At 49.7% G+C, this 18366-nt stretch overlaps 11 protein-coding genes across 11 annotated transcripts; 9 read left to right on the top strand and 2 right to left on the bottom strand.

Annotated features, from left to right (window-relative positions):
- Positions 1-1000: 1000 nt before the first annotated feature.
- On the bottom strand, positions 1001-1231 carry N7478_010719 (uncharacterized protein; the record flags this gene model as incomplete). The annotated part of the gene is made up of 1 exon (XM_056926933.1): positions 1001-1231. The coding sequence occupies one exon, from the start codon at positions 1229-1231 to the stop codon at positions 1001-1003; it is 231 nt and encodes a 76-aa protein (XP_056776303.1).
- A 662-nt stretch (positions 1232-1893) lies between these two features.
- Positions 1894-2233, top strand: N7478_010720 (Zn(II)2Cys6 transcription factor domain-containing protein; the record flags this gene model as incomplete). Its single annotated transcript, XM_056926934.1, is given in 2 exon segments — positions 1894-2050; positions 2070-2233. 2 exon segments carry the CDS (start codon positions 1894-1896, stop codon positions 2231-2233), a joined length of 321 nt encoding a protein of 106 aa, XP_056776304.1.
- A 179-nt stretch (positions 2234-2412) lies between these two features.
- Positions 2413-3438, top strand: N7478_010721 (uncharacterized protein; the record flags this gene model as incomplete). The annotated part of the gene is made up of 2 exons (XM_056926935.1): positions 2413-2424; positions 2485-3438. 2 exons carry the CDS (start codon positions 2413-2415, stop codon positions 3436-3438), a joined length of 966 nt encoding a protein of 321 aa, XP_056776305.1.
- Positions 3439-5255: 1817 nt separating this feature from the next.
- On the top strand, positions 5256-6491 carry N7478_010722 (ankyrin repeat domain-containing protein; the record flags this gene model as incomplete). Its single annotated transcript, XM_056926936.1, has 1 exon — positions 5256-6491. One exon carries the CDS (start codon positions 5256-5258, stop codon positions 6489-6491), a length of 1236 nt encoding a protein of 411 aa, XP_056776306.1.
- Positions 6492-6823: 332 nt separating this feature from the next.
- N7478_010723 (uncharacterized protein) lies at positions 6824-7342 on the top strand (the record flags this gene model as incomplete). Its single annotated transcript, XM_056926937.1, has 1 exon — positions 6824-7342. The coding sequence occupies one exon, from the start codon at positions 6824-6826 to the stop codon at positions 7340-7342; it is 519 nt and encodes a 172-aa protein (XP_056776307.1).
- Positions 7343-8557: 1215 nt separating this feature from the next.
- On the top strand, positions 8558-8836 carry N7478_010724 (uncharacterized protein; the record flags this gene model as incomplete). Its single annotated transcript, XM_056926938.1, is given in 2 exon segments — positions 8558-8659; positions 8678-8836. 2 exon segments carry the CDS (start codon positions 8558-8560, stop codon positions 8834-8836), a joined length of 261 nt encoding a protein of 86 aa, XP_056776308.1.
- Positions 8837-9523: 687 nt separating this feature from the next.
- N7478_010725 (uncharacterized protein) lies at positions 9524-10621 on the top strand (the record flags this gene model as incomplete). Its single annotated transcript, XM_056926939.1, has 3 exons — positions 9524-9654; positions 9754-10269; positions 10321-10621. 3 exons carry the CDS (start codon positions 9524-9526, stop codon positions 10619-10621), a joined length of 948 nt encoding a protein of 315 aa, XP_056776309.1.
- A 1846-nt stretch (positions 10622-12467) lies between these two features.
- Positions 12468-13177, top strand: N7478_010726 (uncharacterized protein; the record flags this gene model as incomplete). The annotated part of the gene is made up of 2 exons (XM_056926940.1): positions 12468-12919; positions 13030-13177. 2 exons carry the CDS (start codon positions 12468-12470, stop codon positions 13175-13177), a joined length of 600 nt encoding a protein of 199 aa, XP_056776310.1.
- A 1711-nt stretch (positions 13178-14888) lies between these two features.
- On the top strand, positions 14889-15985 carry N7478_010727 (uncharacterized protein; the record flags this gene model as incomplete). The annotated part of the gene is made up of 2 exons (XM_056926941.1): positions 14889-15161; positions 15239-15985. 2 exons carry the CDS (start codon positions 14889-14891, stop codon positions 15983-15985), a joined length of 1020 nt encoding a protein of 339 aa, XP_056776311.1.
- Positions 15986-16678: 693 nt separating this feature from the next.
- N7478_010728 (uncharacterized protein) lies at positions 16679-16957 on the top strand (the record flags this gene model as incomplete). Its single annotated transcript, XM_056926942.1, has 1 exon — positions 16679-16957. One exon carries the CDS (start codon positions 16679-16681, stop codon positions 16955-16957), a length of 279 nt encoding a protein of 92 aa, XP_056776312.1.
- A 568-nt stretch (positions 16958-17525) lies between these two features.
- Positions 17526-18215, bottom strand: N7478_010729 (uncharacterized protein; the record flags this gene model as incomplete). The annotated part of the gene is made up of 1 exon (XM_056926943.1): positions 17526-18215. One exon carries the CDS (start codon positions 18213-18215, stop codon positions 17526-17528), a length of 690 nt encoding a protein of 229 aa, XP_056776313.1.
- Between the last annotated feature and the right edge of the window lie 151 nt (positions 18216-18366).

An 18366-nucleotide genomic window follows, 5' to 3' on the forward strand; every position in this document is an offset into this window, starting at 1 on the left:
AATTCAAGCCGACAGGACAGGGCCACTCTCAAATGCTAGGAATTATGGTTGCTCTCACGAAAGAACACTGTTTCCTCTCAACAGGATACAATCTGATGTGCGAAATAGTACACTTAAACGACTCCGCACGTATTGCTCTCTATTAGCTGATGCGCCTAAAGTACGCTAGTGGAAATGGCTGGCTCAACTCCTCGAAGTTCGGGCTAAAGTATCCTCAAGTCTAGACAAATGGCAAAGCAGATGCTAGCGTAGCCTGGGGCCACAGAGGATTAACTTTTTTGACACTGAGAGTACAATTGGTCTTTGATTTCCGCTTCAGCTTGGAGCTTCTGATCGATTCACGGGTCGCCTTCCATGAGGCCAAATCAAATCCGCTCTCATTCAAAGCCACCCATTTGATTACTTCGAAATCTGGGTGATCGGCGGAGTGGCACACATGGGCGTTCCTCTCTGACCAGTCTAGCTGACCTGCAGGGCAGCGTTCGATGCCTGTCTGGTTGCACTGCTTCCGCTTGCAAAATTTGCACCGGGGTGGATCTACATGCAGAGGGGGATGAATGCGCTGACGGAATATCGCATGGGGTAACTGCAGTGACACTCCAGCTTCTGGCTGCATCAGTGCTTATTCGAATCTGCGATGGCCACCCGCGTAACAGGGCGCCTTGAGGCTCTTCACTTCGGCTGCATCTTATTAGTAACCATTTTTCGAGAGACGCATTCATTACACTTACCAGGCGCAGCATGACTTGTGCATCTTAGCTCTGCATTGCTTCAACCACTCCTCCATACAACCCAAGTGTGACAATGCTTGGCAGCGTCGACAGTGCAGAATTACGTTTTCATCGGTAGGATTCCCATTCTCGGCGAGACAAAATATGCAGTATATGTCATCGACGTCTGTGGCGATTTCCAGACGGCGGACCTTAACGCCCTGCCTCCCCGGCTGTACGTGGAAGGTCAAAGTCGAGGCTGCGCTCTCAAGAGGATCAGTGAGGCGATTTCACTCGTGAGGAGCCACCGCATCCGCAGAAACGCTCCCGCTTTGATTTTCGTACCACACCTGGTCGGCCATGTTTTCGCCATTGAGCTCTTGCATAGAAGTGATGCTTGGGTGGGCCAGCTGTGATTCTGCCTGCACACGGCTGTTGATAAAAATCTCGCTAGGACGCTCATCAAGATTTCTTCCGCGACCCCAAACACGAGGAAAACCAACAAAAATCTCGCGCAGCATCGAATGTTTTGGAGAGGAATTGGAAAGCCGGAATGAATCATGTAAGATCGAAGAAGTGCGTTTTCCAGCTTTATAGATGGCCTCTCGGTGGTTATTGATATTACCTCAGCGTCGCAGCCTGGAGACTTGCTACATCTACAAACCATACCTGTGAAACCACCTACATTCCCCGGTCAGCGTTCTTTCGTAAAATTCGTCTTCAAAAAGCGGAGAGGTACGTGACCTAATCGGGCTGAGGAGCCACGCTGTTCGATTGGTATTGGGAGATCTACTTTGAGAGGGTTGTCCCAAGTTTGAGAGATCGCCGTCAGCTCGGATCTATTCCAAGTAATGCAGTGAAGTCTACATCTCCCGGATCAATCAAATCCGCGGATGGGTTTCTTTCATAATTTAGCGTTGCCGATCCTAGGACCTTCAAAGGAGGTTTTGGGAACTAGGTCGCTCCTGGGAAGCAAGCGAACATTCCCAAAAGAAATCGCTTCAACATTCCCATACTGTGGACACCTGACGTTGACAAGATCTGAGGCTGAGTTTATCAGATAGACGGATGTCTATCTATCCACTTTGATACTGATCACGCCTCCAACAATAAATAGTCCACTGATTAATGTCTGAGGGCTGTTACGACCCTTTCTGCTCTCTTTCCACCATCGCTAGTCCCGATGTATACCACCTCTCCGGTAAATTCGCCTCAGCAAAGTCGCTCACCACCCCCTAGTGGTCCCACGTCTGCTCGGGCTTGTCAGTCGTGTCGGACGGCAAAGATCCGATGTAGCCGCGAGCTTCCGTCGTGCCAATCCTGTGTTGTGCGTGGTAAAGGTCAGTTCTGTTTCTACAGAACGAGTGGGCACCAAAGCTTGGTTTGTGAGCCGTGCCGAAACGCCAAAACGCGATGCAGTGGGGAATTACCTTCATGCAAAGGTTGTCTTGGAGGGAGGGCTCCAAAGACTTGCACTTACAAGACCAGCCGCCAAGGCTCGCAGACTGTGTCGCCTCGAATAGGGCAGGCCAGTGCCTCGGGACCCTCCGATAAATTGGGGTCGGTGGACACTCAAAGCCCTGGAGAAACAATCCCGTTCACGGCTTTGAATGCAAAACAAGACAACGATTACGACAAAGATACTCAGTGCAATGGTAATTTGCCTTGTCCAGGTCCTCCTGCTACGACGGCATATTCCAAAATGAAACTCTCGGTGAGTTGGCCCTATACTCATGCCTGGTGTCAAGTATACGCTTCTAATTCAGATGACCAGGTCGTCCTGCCACCTCCGTTACAATTTCCGATTCTTGGTCCCATCGACGCACCTGACGCATCACCTCCGACTTTCCATCAACTTCTGTTGGTGTTGAACTACATCTTCATCGCTGCAATGCTTCCTGAAGATGATGCGGCCATATGGCGAATTGTCTTTCGTCAATCAGCTGACTGGGAAAGAGAATTTGTCTTGCAGTATGATGGACTCTTATGGTGGTTGATCAGTACGCGGGATGCTTTGACCGATTTCCGTTGCTTGCAGACGGCGTCTCTAAATGACCTAGAGTTGCAGGCTCGATGGATACTTTTCATGCTTGGGACAAAAGCGCTGCCTGGCTCGAGCTTTCTACAAGAATGCTTTCAAATCGAAAGGTATCCGTATCGGCCATTTGGAGCGAGAGCAAGCATCGCATTAGTCTGTCTTACCTTTACGGGATTGCAACCAAGAGACATCAAAGACTATGAGTCCAAAGACATCTGGCCGAGTACTGAATCTTTCTACACGCTGATGGCTTCCAGACTGAGCCAATCGCCGTTATTTAAAGACAGCATTTGCGTTGATCAAATGAAGACCATGGTGCTCAGACTTCACCAGGCCTTTCAGTTGGAGGAAGAACGAGTGGCTTTGACGATGCCCCAGGAAGTCTATTACGATAATGATGCCAACACATACGAGTATTTCCAGCGGGCCTTTCTCTCGTTAGACCCAAGGTTGCTGTCAAGGATTTGTCAACTACTCCAACCATCAGAGCCGCCTGTAGAAGACAGTGCACACAATTTGGGTAGCATTTGTGCCAAGGCCTTTCAGGACGGCCCGTCGGTGGAGGCCCTTGAAGCCACACTTGCGAATATACCAGAGATCCTGCGATCACAAGCAGACAGAGTTGTGGTCATTGAAATGTTCCACGTGAGACTATTTCGGCAACTGAAGCAACCAGTCTACGGTCAGTAACTATGTCACGAGAGTCTATATCAAAGCTGATGCTCATCTCTACACAGGCTCTTCGTCGCGGATCTTGGTATTCCATGTTTCTCCCCCATGGGGGGGCTGACAGTTGTGCGCTGCCAATAGATACCTAATACAGTTGAGATAGAGATTTCTTTTGTACCGCATTCCGCCGTTTGTGTGGCTTTCTCTAACAGTGATATTATTACTAGCCAAGCGAGGGGATGGAATGGGGGGAAATCAAACCATCAAGATAAATTATAAGCTCACGACAAGATAGATCCTCTATTAAATCATTTTTGCACTCGCCCACCGTACTAATCTGCGTGAATCGCGTTTGACACGCAGGTAAAGCCATTACGACGTCACTATCAAGAAGCATTCACCAATAAGCTTACATCTTATAGCACCAAGTATTATTTACCACACATTGTATGATACGGAGTGGTAGAATTCTTCGGCTCTGTTCGATCCGTGAGCGGAAGACGCATGGCAGTCTACCTTGCTTCAATGAGCTGGGCTGACAAGGTCCAGGAAAGGATCAGTATCATTTGGATCTGAAATAGTCAGCCACCGTATTCTTTCTTTGCAAGACAGAACCTACCTCTAGCGCAATGTCCCAAGTCTTCCATAGAGTGCCTAGCACTGCAACTGCCACTAGGATCGCAAACAAGGCTGACACGCAGAAAGAAATGATTCGAAGGCGAGTCCGGGCTTGAGTTGCCTGCCCAAGAAGCCACAGATACCACACCGTCACCATCAAGTAGTCAACGGCGAGAACGAACAGACACACCGGGTGAGCTGCGGTCGAACGAAAGGCTTCAACGACGGGGCTTGCGATCTTTGCCAGGCTGGAGATCACGGCGTATAATGCATATGTTCTAAGTAGGGCAAATGGGGTAAATGGGTTCTCGCATTGTTGGAAATGGACCCGGAGAAACTAGAGAGTCAGCTCATTGCGCCAGAATAATAACTTATAGACATACCACTTGTCCGGTGAGAAAAGCCGATGTCATCCACAACAGTGTTTGACACCAGACTGCATATATTTCGCCCCAGCGAAGACCGGAAAGTACAACGAACGAAATACTAGACGCAGCCGATAAAGCAAGGTCAAGGTGGTAGAAATGCCAGGGCTGTTGGAACCGAACTATCAGGGACAGCCTCATGATACTAGCCAGAGAGAGAGCGGATATCAGGATCGACTGGACATGGTCTTCCGATGTCATTTTTAACGCATGGCGGACAAATACGTCGACTAGGCGAGGCAGTCTGTGTTACTTATGTACGTTGCGTATAGCACACATGATCCTGCCTGGGTAGGATGTATATCTACGGTTTCCGAATGAAAGAGGAAGAAAAATTTTGGCGACGAATTTTCGCACCTGAATTTCGGTAACTCAGATCCGGGATCGTCTTCACAGTTCCTGGAGAGGCCATGGCCGTTCCCAGGATCAGTACCAGTGTCTCCAGGAATGGCACACGGGTTCCCAGTGACAAAGGGGCTCCCAGGATTAGCATCAACCTTTCCCAGCCTGGCAAAGACGATTCTGCCATACGAGAAGCCCTGGGCTCGGTCACAGTATGTTCAAGTCGGCGTACACAAGCGCTATAGCGTGTTATAAAGCTTTGCCACCCCTCCTGTCAACCTACATCAGCTCTAATACTACATATGAAACATACTGGACAACCTCCCAAATGAACTCTTGCTCTGGATCTTCAAGAGCCTTGACAAAAATGACATCGTTAATTTGATCGCATTCTGCCAGAAAACTGCGACCATTGGCGCGGCGGCTCTCTTTGACAATCTCCAGGGCGATGAGATGCCACCCCTTCATCGAGCCATATTCAACAGACGACTAGACATTGCACGACAGTTGTTGGATCTTTATCAGGTAAATCCCAACTCCGAGTACCGTGGGATGAGCACGCTTCTGCTCGCCATTGAGATGAGCTACCCACAAGCAGTTAATCTCATGTTGGAACATCACCCACGGCTGTCCCATATTTGCGACTTTCAAGGTCGAGGGCCGTTGTCAATCTCGGTCGCGAAGGGCAATTTTGCCATCGTTGAACGCCTGTTGCAGTACCCAGCGCTGGATGTCAATGACCGATGCACCGATGGCATGTCCGCTTTGATGTATGCAGTGAGATACTCGGAGCACGCCATTCTAAACTATCTTCTGACCGATTCCCGCGTGGATGTCAGCATCGACGATTGCTTTGGGCAGAATGCGCTACACCTCGCAGTCCGAAAGGAAGACCATATCTCAGTGCAGATCTTGGCCCGCGACCCCCACTTGGATGTCAATTGGTGTGACGCTCACCGGAATACAGCTCTACTTCTCGCGGTCGAAATCCTCAAGGGAAGGTCTTCGCGTCGGATAGTGGAAGCCCTACTGCTCAACCCAAAGCTTGACATCAATCACCAGGATTCTAGAGGGCGCACGGCGCTGTGGCACGCGGTAGACCTGCAGAATGAGGAGCTAGTGCAGCTGCTGTTGGACCAGGATGGCCTCCGTCTGAATGATGCCGATGACGGCGGTCTTACCCCTCTTGCGCGAGCAGCGGAGCATCAAAGCCCTCGCTTGCTACAGATGCTTCTGAGACAACCCAAAATATGTATCAACGCCACGTCGAGCTATTCCCCGCTGTGGGCCGCGTGTCGGGCAGGTTCGCTCGGGGCAGTCCAGAACTTGTTGACCCAGAGGTCCATTCAGATCAACGTAAAAGCCCCCTCTGGAACTTCGCCCCTTCACGTAGTTGTCATCAACCAACACTTAGATATTGTGTCTCTTCTTCTCTCGCAAGGTGAAATCGCAATGAATGAGGTTGGGCCCTCGGGCTTCACAGCCCTCATGTTTGCTGCTGCAAGCGAATATACTGCATGTGTTGAACGGCTGTTGCGCCACCCACAGATTGATCTCCAAGTTCAAAATCCTTACGGATACTGCGCTTTCAGCTTGGCGATACTCAATAGACATGCTCGGGCAGTGGATCTTTTAAGCAGTGCATTTGTGCGGCAGAGAGCACAAAAATTAGGCTGGCCATCGGGCTAGCTTTGCCAAGACTGAGTGGGGGAGAAATAGAAAATTTGAGTAAAGTTACTTTGCCAGACTGCTATACCCCCCATCCTAGAGTCAGATGACTCGGAAATTGCTATGTAGCACAGCTCAGCGACCATGGACGTTAGCCAACAGCCCACTGGAAAATGCGGCCCGCTCAATCACCGATTTCCCCGCCCTAGGAATTAATACTAGAGTGTATCACCCACAGGACTGCCTGTCATAAGACCCCATTGTTTTCTACCGTTTGCGCGTGATATAAGCGTGATCAGCCGTGGCTACAAGACACCAAGCGCCGGATAGAAGTCTCTGTGCTAGATTCACTGATGGCCCGTCCTCCGTCTATTGCAACAAGTGTATACAGTCGCTCGCCAGATACACCACGGCCAGACTCCTCAACGGCTACGCCTGCCCCGCGGGATGATCTTCCCGAGATTACACCACTGGACCATCGGATCTTTGTGGCGGGGAGAACGACCATGGCATTAGAGACGACAAAGACACACCTCAGTACAGCAAAGAGCGTGGCACCCCCGCCAGACCCAATCACTGAGAAGCGGAGCCAGCGCGATCAGCAAGCTCAGGAGAATGAGTTCTACCGCACCTGTTGCGTGAATTTCTGCCATCTAGCGACAGCCGTGGTTGACATCACACAAAAGCTTGTATTGGAAGAACACTTCCATTCTGACCAATTCGCCCCGATCAATGCACGCTTATGCCGGGCTACATTGGCTCTCTGGGCAGCCTTGGATGCATCAAGGGTGGAGGAGGATAGGGCGGAACGCATTTGGATGCAGGAATTGGATATTCCGACAGCTTCAGAGCCATCTTCCGAGTGGATCTAGGGGAAATTTGGCGTCGTATACGATTGAAGGCCGAGCTGGTCGAGTCTTTGGTATTGGGATCTGAGAATATTCAGTGAGACGTGACAGGCGAGGTGACAGCCCTGGATGAGAGTGGCGAATGCGTACATTCGTTTCAGGTGATTATGTGAGGGCCAGTTGGACAGTCAGCTACCCTGGTCTGACGACCAGCCCTGACGGTGGCAGTTGGCGGGCCAGGCTTTGTTGACGTGGTTCAAGAAGGCGGTGGCAATCACTTCCGCATGGCAAACTGACCAATCATGGTGGCTTTGGGGGTTCAACTCGGCAACTTCAGTTGAACCCCCTGTCGGGTTTTCCAAATCCTGGACCTGGAAATATATTATTCTAATTCTTGTATGTAGTCTGTTTACATCGAAATTCTAATTAGAAAGTACGAATATTCATCCTCCTTCAACTCATTTGCCTCATAAACACAGTTCTGCCCTGTTTATTGGGTTATAAAATTCCTCAACATTAAGCCATACGAAATATATATCTCAGACTTTAAGCAATCATATTAGAATAACATGTCACGATTTCTAGCAAATGACAAACCTCAATCTCCGAATTTGATCGCGACTGCAGATCTTACAGAGCCTCCAAGGCACTTGGGTATAGATATCCCGCTGTCACGTAGTCTGGTAATCATAAGGTTGGTCTGGTTGATGAAAGGCGGACCACGTGTAGACTCCGTCACTCTGCGGTCGGCCCGCGCATGGCCGTGGGACGCGTCGCGCCCGGCATCTTCCCAATAACCTCAAACAGCCGAGGGAATTGGCCTTTCAATATAGCACCATGGCCTTCTAGTCTAGTCATATTTCAACTACTTCCGGCTCTGTGGGTACTCGTGGCACGGTCACTTCATGCCGTCCCTCTGCAGCTCGGCTTTCGTGTTCTGACCTAAGGGGAAAGACCCAAGGCTTCCAGGGCCTTCAATCAAGACAGCTTCGCGCCAATTGCGCGATCAGCCTCTGGTTCGACGTGAAAGTTGCATACTGCAGGAGGGAGCGGCCTTTGGCGTCGCACTGGCTCACCATCGATTGTGGGTGAGAAACCAACAGCTCAAGGATCGCGTCGCGTCTGGGCTCGAAGCCACCGTACGTACGTCTTGGCAGCGAGAAGCAGTGCGCTGTCCCCTGCAAAGTTGGACCGATCGACATCGAGAGATCTGCTTTGCAAGAGGATCTGAACTGCAAGATGATCGTCGTATATCACCGCCAGATGGAGCGCAGTGTGACCTTGGCCATCTGTGATGTGAATATCGATTCGCGGGTCACCCAAGAGGATCTCCAAGATCTTGTGCTATTGATACTCTAGAGCCGTGAAGAGCGTGGGCTGGCCCTTCGGTCCGCTGCTATTGACATCGATGCCGTGCTGAAGGAGTTGAATCACGGCTTGCACATCTCCCCGAGCAATTGCAAAGAACAGTGCATTCTGAATAGACCGTCTGCAGCAATGAGCAGCGGGACGCTCTGACGGCGAAGAGCCTGCTAGAATGGGTAGTCAGCACCCGCACTGACACTGGAATAAGATGGCAAACCGATGGTATAGAGGTGGTGCGACATCTCCGACATGTAGTGAGAGGCTGTTTCGGATGAAATGATAGTGGCGCCGAACAGACTTATGGATGGAGGAGCAATACTCGACCTTGCAGGTCAGTATTTATAGAAGCCACTATGATAAGCATTTCATTCTTCTGGCTGATCCTCTACTTTACATTTGAGCTAGATGGAATTCGGTTGGGGTAGAATCACGGAAAATGAGGCCTGTAGAACAGAGAGGCTGTTCCCAGGAACTCTTCTGCTCCCAGGAATCTCAATGATCTTCCTGGAGCCCTGCGTTTGTGCGGAACGCCATGGACTCCTCGCATCTTCAACAAAGGCTTCTCACAGCGGGCCAATCTCTTTGCGTCTAATGTGTAGGCTAGTTGGTGCAATCCGCTGCCTCGATGGACTGGAATGCCTGCAGGTAGTCTATTAGAGCAAGTTGGACCATGCAAAGGCCCCGCTCCTGACTTACCCTCTAGCGTACATTCCACACTAGGCAGGAGCCGGAGGAATTATAAAAAGCTAGAAGGCACTCAGAGAGCCCAGTGATAAATTCTATGCCTACTACTTGTCTCATCTTTGATTGTCGATCTACATTACATCTGGTCTTTTCGCCATGTCTACCTTTTGGAACCCAGTCAGTGTTTGTGAGATTGGTGAGGATCTAGCCCACCAGGCTACCTGCTGCGGCATCACAGAGCGAGGTGCTCGCTGTAAGAATAGGATCTCTGCGAAGATGCTCAAGCAGTGAAAGGAGAAGCTGAGAAGCCTTGCTCGGGCACTTTTTCATGCGCAGACCCTGCAGCCGATTTTGCACAACATTGCAACTCGTTTCCTGTGCTCCAGGTGGCATCGAGATCGGCAAGCTGACCAGGTTAGTCGACGCTGGTATGATGCCGCTGTTCGCAATCAGCTCGGCAGCAACGTTGTGCTGGAACACGCGACCACGCTAAGCCACGAGGAAAGTGACCTGCGCCAACCTGCAACCCATCAGTTGGACCATGGTGTCTCATATGATACCAGTGAGACTGAGCGCGAGCTCCCGCAAGCAATCCAGCCTTATGTATCCCCCGCGATGCTGCGTGCAAACAATGTGCCGTGGGCTGTCTCGCCGGTACAACCTGCCATTGTGTCTGTTGCGAATATTTTGGCAGGAATTCAAGACCTGGAATTACACTGTCTCGCTGTGAGTCATGATGTGAACGACATTCATTGTACCTTTTGCCTGGCGGAAGATGGAGACACGACCGATGAAAATGTGATTCTCCGATGTCGACAATGCCACGCGCTATCGCACCTGTCCTGCATGGAACTCTGGCTGGACCAGCGTGACACAGGCTTTGGCACCTCTTGTTGTGTTTGGTAAGTTCACTCGCTTCAACGTTATGGAGGGAGGATTCTGACAATCAGCAGCCGCAGTAATGGTGCTCTAGATGCCCTCATCCGTCCAATTAGGCGTCGGACCGATACTGGTTCCGCCAGCGCGTCGACGGTAGACCGCAACATAGGTACGGTGCATGATTGCCGGCTAGGAAACTCCTTGCCCACCGAGGATACAACGACTTCTCAGGGCCGCATTGCTCGGTCACCCCGTGCACCAGCACGGCATGAACAGCCCCGTCGGTCGGCGCGGCTGACGCGGAATGTCGATAGCACTGCCCCGCTCCGACGTTCGACAAGATTGGAGAATAGCCGACCGCGAGGCTGTGAGTGATAGCTTGACTGGTCGAGATGGTATTGATGGATACCAGATTTGTGTGATTGAAGTCGTAGGTAATCTTAGTCTACAATTGAATTGATGATTTTCGAGACTGATGCTCCTTTTTCATTAGCCTGACAGTTGGCTGCATGCACATTAGATCGATTTAGTTGGAGAGATTTGGGCGTTCGGAGCGAGAGTGATTACATTTTGCCTTGTCTGGCCTTGTCTAGGAAGAGGGCTCCCGGGTACTCTTCCAACGCGATATCCAAGCTTGAAGGATTTTGTTCTAATATTGGCTCAGTAGTTGGGACTCCCAACAATTTAACGCATTTATAGGAACATTGGAAACGACTGGAACAAGATAAATACAAAATGCGCACTTCTCCCAATGGTAGAACCGGGACGCGTTGAAAATAAACATGTAGAGCGGGGAAGCGATCTAGGAGCCTACGAGCTCTCTGCCATAGCATTTATATCTTTAACGGTTTCATGATCAATTCACTGCTTATAAAATGAAGGCCTGAATTCACCCAGAAGACAGCGCAGAATTCTTGTTCGCCATTCTCTTGGAAATGCCCCTCGGAGAATCTTATAAAATGTCCAGTGGAATTATCACAAAGTGCAGAGCACTCAAAATCTCAGTAATCAAAATCATCCACACAGAAGCAAAACACGCAAACCAGAACTGGAGCCGCAACTATGTGGAGAGCAGCTTTCCCTCCCTCATAAGCCACATTTCCAACCACGTTAACAGGAACTGCAGCAGCCATCACAGTGGCATCAACTGCAAGCTTAAGCCCCTTTGCGACCTTTTTTCTCAGTCTTCTGCTCCGAAGAGCACGATGTGGTGTTTCAGGATAGGATGAGGTTGTTGGTGGAGGCACTTGAAAAAAGCTTTCTTCGGAGTTTGGCCTCGGACGGGTTGGAAGAAATGTCCAGGGGAGAATCCCTGATGCACTCTGCATAGTCTGGAGGGGCTTCGTTCGGTACACACGCCATCTCGTTCTCGTATGCCTGATGATCAAAGGACAGGCGTGAAATTAGAACTGAGGGGTGTCAAATTTTAAACAGGTCAAAACCTGGAAAGAGGATAAAAGCCTAGCTTGGATAGTCGCGGTGAAAAGAGGAGCTAGTGAAGATCTCCCCAGTGTATTTATAAATGACTCGGGTGGTGAAATACAAGCCGAACCAGGTAGGCCACAGGGGGACCGAACAAACCTTTTATTGGGTCTGTAGCTTGTGAGGGAGAGTAGCGTATGGGCTGTTACTTATCAGCCGGAGAATGGTCTCAGAACCAAGACTTAGAATACTAGGTGCTCCAATCCCGCTCCTGGGATCCAGATGATACATTCTGGGAGCTTGTCCGATCCTGGGATTATTCCCACCGTTCCCACGCGCAGTACTATCGACCGGTTAGGCCCGTATACCAGGCATAGTTGTATGGATAGAATGTAGATTTCAGGAACTATCTGATACACATGCTATAAAGAAAATCAACTTGCAACCCAGGTGACTATAAATATCCGACTCGAACCTGGTCTCTTGAAAGACATCTGCCTCTTTTCTCGTTTTCCTATCCCATCCGCCCGCAGCCACGCCATGTCTAACATTCAATGGGATCCTCTGACTACTTGCGAGATGAATATTCCTTCTCAAGAGAGCAGGAATTGCTGCGGTCGCACTATCAAGGGTGCTTCTTGCAAGAGTCGTATTACATTATCGGTGGTCCAAAAGGGCCACCAAAAATTGATGAGCCTAGCTAGACGCCCACTGGACTTGGCGACCTTGGAGCTCTGTCTTCGAGATATTGCAAAGTGCTTCTTGTGCACGATTTGGCACCAGAGCCGGCAAACCGATGATGTTGCTCAAAGATGGTATCGGCGCTGTTCGAAACTCGATGCCATTCAGTGGTACCAGCCGTTCGCCTCCACCGCCGATAGCGCATTTGTCTTCGAGAACCTCAGTCGCTCAGACATCGGAGCTCAACCCCACCGTCCAATCAGGCACGCCCAATACACCACCCCACACGCCTGCTACAAGCCTGCCATCTCCGAGCATGGGGTCGTTTGTCACAGCTGCAACACTCAGATCAAACAATGTCCCGTCGAATATCTCGCCCGACCATCCCGCTTTCCTATCGTGCGTCACCAATATTCGGACCGGCGTGCAAGGCATAGAGCTTCATAGTCTAGGTCACAGCGATGGCATCGCCGATATACACTGCCTCTTTTGTCTGATCGAGGATGAGGGAGACGCAAAGGAAACAGTGGTCCTACGCTGCATACAGTGCGGCGCTTTGTCACATCTCGGGTGCATGGAATGGTGGATGAAGAATAGAAACAGAGATTTCAAGAAGTCCTGTTTTGCTTGGCGAGAGAAACTCTGTACGCTTATTTGACTATTACTGATTAAGAATATAGTGGCCATGAGGGTGCCCTAGAGGCTTTCATTCGTTCGAGCGGAGCCCTAGAGCGCGGGACGGGCGCATGCGCTAGCCATGCAGCCTCAGAAACGGATCCTTTGCCTACCCACGTCGCAGGAGCCGTAGTGCCCGATCCAGCTGCTTGACATCAATTTGAAATTGAGGTCAATTCCCTGGTAATATAGAAAGATGTGATCGGGAACAGCACGGAACAGCGCTATTGGGAGCATGGAACTGTGTGATGGGCCATAGTGCTACTTTCCCGCAGACAGCAAATTCATTCGATTTGACAAAGACCCTAGTGTAAGAGCTTTAGTGCAGTCTGGCTCCGGCTACTATGGACAAAGCGATAGAAAGTACTATTATAAGGACTCGGCTTGGGAAGCAGTACTTCTTCGTGAACCGGCCTGTAGTCCTGATACCCGCTCAGTTGGATTCAGAAGTCAGACTCTTCGGGCGACTTATATCATAGGGAGGATCTCTTGAATATCTGTAGGTCTAGTTCCACTCCCACGAGGAGCCCTTCTCATGAAACTTGGCTCAGATGAGATCAACCAATAAGTAATCTGGATGTGGTAGTGTCTAATCCTAGTCGCACGTTTCCCTCGGTTGAGACTTTCTGGGATGAATCACTGTGGGCCTGCGAGGCTTTTTGTCACAAGAGCACCGCGACAGCATCACGTTGAAACAGTACTTTGTTACGACCACAGTGAACTCTTGATTTATGTTTCCCCTGTGTGCCTCCGACAACAGATAGCACACATTGACATTTGACAGTCATCCCACTCTTGGTTTCGTTCCGGAGGAGGTATAATATCTCAATTCCCTGTTTGCTCTTCGCACCGACGATGAACAAATTGCCAGATGTCAGGTAAAGTATCTCTTTCTTCTTCGCCCATGTCTGATAAACCTTCAGCATATATCGTTGGAAATCCGGTCAACCGTCGTTCAAATTTCCGCTGGAATAGTGTTTGATAGGGTTTAGATTGGTGCATTGATAAAGAATCTCGATTTGTCGGCTTAGGCCCCGGTGAACGTGGTTTTCCGACCAGCTTCTGCGTTGAAGAATGCTTCCGGCGTAAAAGACGATCTTTTTGTCCCTTCAAAGACCCGGGAGAACGCCTAATTTTGAACTCTCGATAATAACCGCGCGAGAGGTCTTTCCAAGATAGGCTTCCTCGCGCCTCTAGCCATCGTAAAAGGTTTTCTTTCTCCCAATCTGACCACCCCTGCACAAGTCGCGGCATTCTTGATTCTCCTCAGATCTAGGAGATCTTGCACGGACGAATAGGTTGGATGGAATCAAGTGTCAACATACCGTGGAGCGAGAAAAATGTCTTGAAAGAATCGTGATCTGGTTGACTCATCTAAGGTAAGGCTTAAATTGGTGTGCTCCTTTTGAAAGACTCCGAGTTGCCCTGGTTCAAAAGACTTGTCAATCTGTCGTGGGGATAGAATTGGGTTAGATCGTTGGGTAATCGAAAATAGGGTGTTGACTGCACAGGGTAGGAAAATAACGCCCAGGAAGTATAAAGAAAGCATCATGTTTTGTTTTCGTTGGTCAAATGCCCTTGGAAGCCGGGTAGCAAACAACGGTTGACTCAACATCGGATGCCCTGTAGACCAAGCTCACTCGTCTCGCCCCAGGGCCTTTGGTCCTACGCACGACAAAATCTTCGCTTTCTCAGTCTCCTTGTCAGACAAATTTATTAGTGGATGCTTTGCTACAGCCCAAGATATACTAGCACAAACGGAACACCCACATTTCAGTTTTATCTCAAAACTTTGGGCATGTCATCCTCTTTCCACAACTTATTGTAATCTGAGCGGCTCATTTATTGTCAATTCCAAGCCACGATGGATACCACTCTCACGAGTCTCTCCTCCGAAGCTGGGGCCATACTGTTGGCAAACATGGAGATTGTAGAGGTGGTATCTATGTTCTCTATAGGCGCTTACAATGCCCTTGAAACTGCGATCGTCACTTTCAATGTCTTTGACAGATACCGCGGACTGTACTTCTGGAGCATGCAGGTCGCCTCGTGGGGCATCGTGCTGCACTCCATCTCGGCCATGGTTCGGTTTGTCTCACAGGCATCTGGTCTTGCAATGTCGATCCCATTCCTGCGGGTTGGTGCGCCATGGTGACCGGTCAAGCTGTTGTCCTATACTCGCGGCTGCATTTGGTGGTTTTCGACAGATACAAGATGCGCTGGGCTCTGTGGATGATCGTCATCAATGCAGTGGTCTTGCATATCCCAATGAGCATCTTGTTCCTTGGCATTGGCCAGGGCAATACTCACTTCGCCCGAGCCGCTGCCATTTACGATCGGATCCAACTGACAGGCTTCTGTATACAAGACCTCGTTTTGTGCGGGACCTACATTCGAAAGGCAGCACGTATCATGAAGCCGATCATGGCGCTTCGTGATTGCGCGGAGCGGCGCATCATGGTCCACCTGGTCATGGTCAACGCTTTCGTACTCGTCCTCAACCTTCTTCTTGTGATCGCTGAATACAAAATCCATTTCATTCAGATCAGCCTCAAAACGGTAGTGTACAGTATCAAGCTCAAACTAGAGTTTACTGTCCTCAACCGCCTTCGCTCCCTGGTCAAGTCCGATCTTTCTAACGAATTGGAGAGCCCGACATCGAGACATTTCTCGCATCGCAACCATTCTTCTGGGGCAACTTCACTCCATGCTAAGTTCAGCCGGGTGGTGAAAGACTCCGCTCCCTTTCTGGATGTGGAGATTCCCGACTCACTTCTTTGGCTCGACCTCGGCTCCAGCTCTCCCCAAGAATTGCTAGAGGCTTCTCATATTTTCTTCGCCCGGAATGAGAATATGTCCGTCTCTGCGGGATGTATCGGAGGTGAAGGCTGGGTGCGCGGGCCAACAGGGAAGTTCACTGAGGATCTTGATGACTGCCGAAAAATGTCTTTTGTGGAGTAAATACTGCCTGGAAGGGCCTTGGCTGCAATCATATTGTGGTAGAATGAGCAAAGTTTTGTTTATGCGCATAGCCTTCGTTGAAGCAGCAGATTCTGGGTACTCTTTCGACTGGGTGTCACTCCAAGGTCAAGAAATAAAACTCATAATGGTCCTTTCTTTCGCCCAATAATTCTGTTCTTGGAGGTGGTAATCTGCAGAGATGCCTGAAGTTCCCTTCTGGAGCATTTCTTCGTAAAACCATCAGTAAGATGGATCCCACTGAAATAAGTAGACAGGGCTCTCAATATATCGAAAAGCAACTGGCAGTTAGCATACATGCAGCGCGATGTCGTTGACGAGGAATATCCAGCGCGTACGGGTGTGATTTTGGCGGCCGCTGGTTTTAGACTGCTAAAGAAGTTGCCTGCTCGTTAGTTGGCCTTTCATGAGGTGTTGATATTGCTCAAGAGTGAAACAATTCACAAAAGTGTACCTAAATCCTCACTCAAGACTCTCACCACTATTTGATGGCAGTAACAAAAGTGACCTCGCCAGGTTGGATGAGTATGGCTGATTCTTTATGAATATATATTAACTGCAGTTCCGCTGCTCATTCTGAAATTTTGTCCATCAAGTGAACTCTCTCTAATCTACAGACGGGGAACTCTCTAGAGAAGCACCACCCACCGTCTCAACCAGCCAAAATAATTCAACATGGTCGCCAGAATCTCCTACAGTTCCCGTCATACCGCACGGCCCCTCCAGCCAATTCCGCCTGGGAAGAAGCCTTCCGACCACTCTCGCATTAAGATAAAGTTGCGTTTCAGCGAAAGAATTGGACGCCGAGTAGCAAAGCAAAGCATTCCCTGCCCTCAAAAGACAGAGACACATCGCCGCCGTCGGCATTTGCTCAGCCGTAATGCCGCTGACTGCGAGGCGACTCGAGTCGATTGGATGCTCCGACTTCGCCCGATGCCACACCGAGTGTGCTAGGTCTCTCGCAGTGCATCTGGAGATTTTACCCGTACGGTCGCTCGATGCGACTCAATTTGTCTGGCTTCAGCTGCCAGACTCAGACTCTTGGTGACTTTTTTCCCAGGCCTGCAATATCCAAAAGAAGCCGCTGTTTGGGTATGAACTCCTTCGTGCCTGTCAACATTGATTTATGTATCTTACACAAGCCTGTTTTGAATGGAAGTGCCACTATCTTGAGGTCTTGCAATTGAGAATGAATAATATAGACGTGTGCCTGGCTGTAGTGACCCATGATATTCACGTTGAAATACGTAAACAGTCCCTTCTTCCATTTAACTAAAGATTTTTGACCCACAACGAAAATGAGAAATCTAAACAAATTCAATAACAAGAAAACATATCTTATACACATCCTTGCAATTTTTCTCTTCATACACTTCCTAGCTTTCCGTCCAGCAGCACACTCCAAAGCCAACCCGCAACTCACAGTAGCAGCGGCCCCTCAGCCACAATTGATGAAAGACGGTTCCTTTTCGCGCAGATGTAGGCTGAATGGCTAGATGCAAGAGGCTACGATAGCTCCCAATTAAGCCATTCGTGCAATCAGCACTTGCATCACCTCGTGTGAATAAACAATGAGCGCAAAGGTGGTCATCAAGCACATCGCATGAAAGCTAGGCCCCAAATGATGTGGAACTCCTAAAGCCTCCAATGGCTGCAACATGTAGATGACTAGCCCGAGTATGTTGCTTGCCAAAAACTTCACAAATGCAGTAGCGAGGGGAGTCGAGAACGACGCTGGCCCTGCAAGAGCATGCATTGTTGGCATCAGCGCTAGCATGATGATGGATAGGATATCAAGAGAAGTGCCGGAACGCGGCGTCGACTGTCCATTTCTGGCTTGAAGATAACCTAGTACAACTGCTGTCAAGCCAACAAGGTAGCCGAGCTGTGTCCAAGACCAAATTGGTAGGAAAGCCGTTGTAGGCAGGGCAGTAGCCCATATCGAGATAGTCCCCACGAGCTTGATTAGACTACTCTCACTTGCCAGTGGTTCGTCTGTGATGATCTCAATCACAAAGCTCAGAGCTACATATAGATAGCAGGATGCAATGCTGACAGCGAAGAGAAGGACGAGCACAGCTGTGGGTACCAGATCCAGGGAGGTCGGCAGATGGAAGAGAAGGAACTGAACTGCGTAGACCAAGAAATAGAGGAAGCCAACACTGGCGATGATGGCGCCGCAAAGGCAGCTAGGAAGGCGATTGGTATTCATTGGGAGTGAGGAGGAGACTTACTCTGAGAGGGGAAGACAGCGGACTGGGTCTCAATATATAGGCTCGAAATCTTTCTCACTGACATTCGGTGCTCATATCAAGCGCTGATCTCCGCGGAGCGGTGAATCACCAACTGAACGCAGAAAACGC

The sequence above is a fragment of the Penicillium angulare genome (genome assembly GCF_028827245.1).
Source record: "Penicillium angulare strain IBT 27051 chromosome Unknown utg000007l_segment0_segment0, whole genome shotgun sequence".
In the NCBI taxonomy this organism is placed as follows: Eukaryota; Fungi; Ascomycota; class Eurotiomycetes; order Eurotiales; family Aspergillaceae; genus Penicillium; species Penicillium angulare.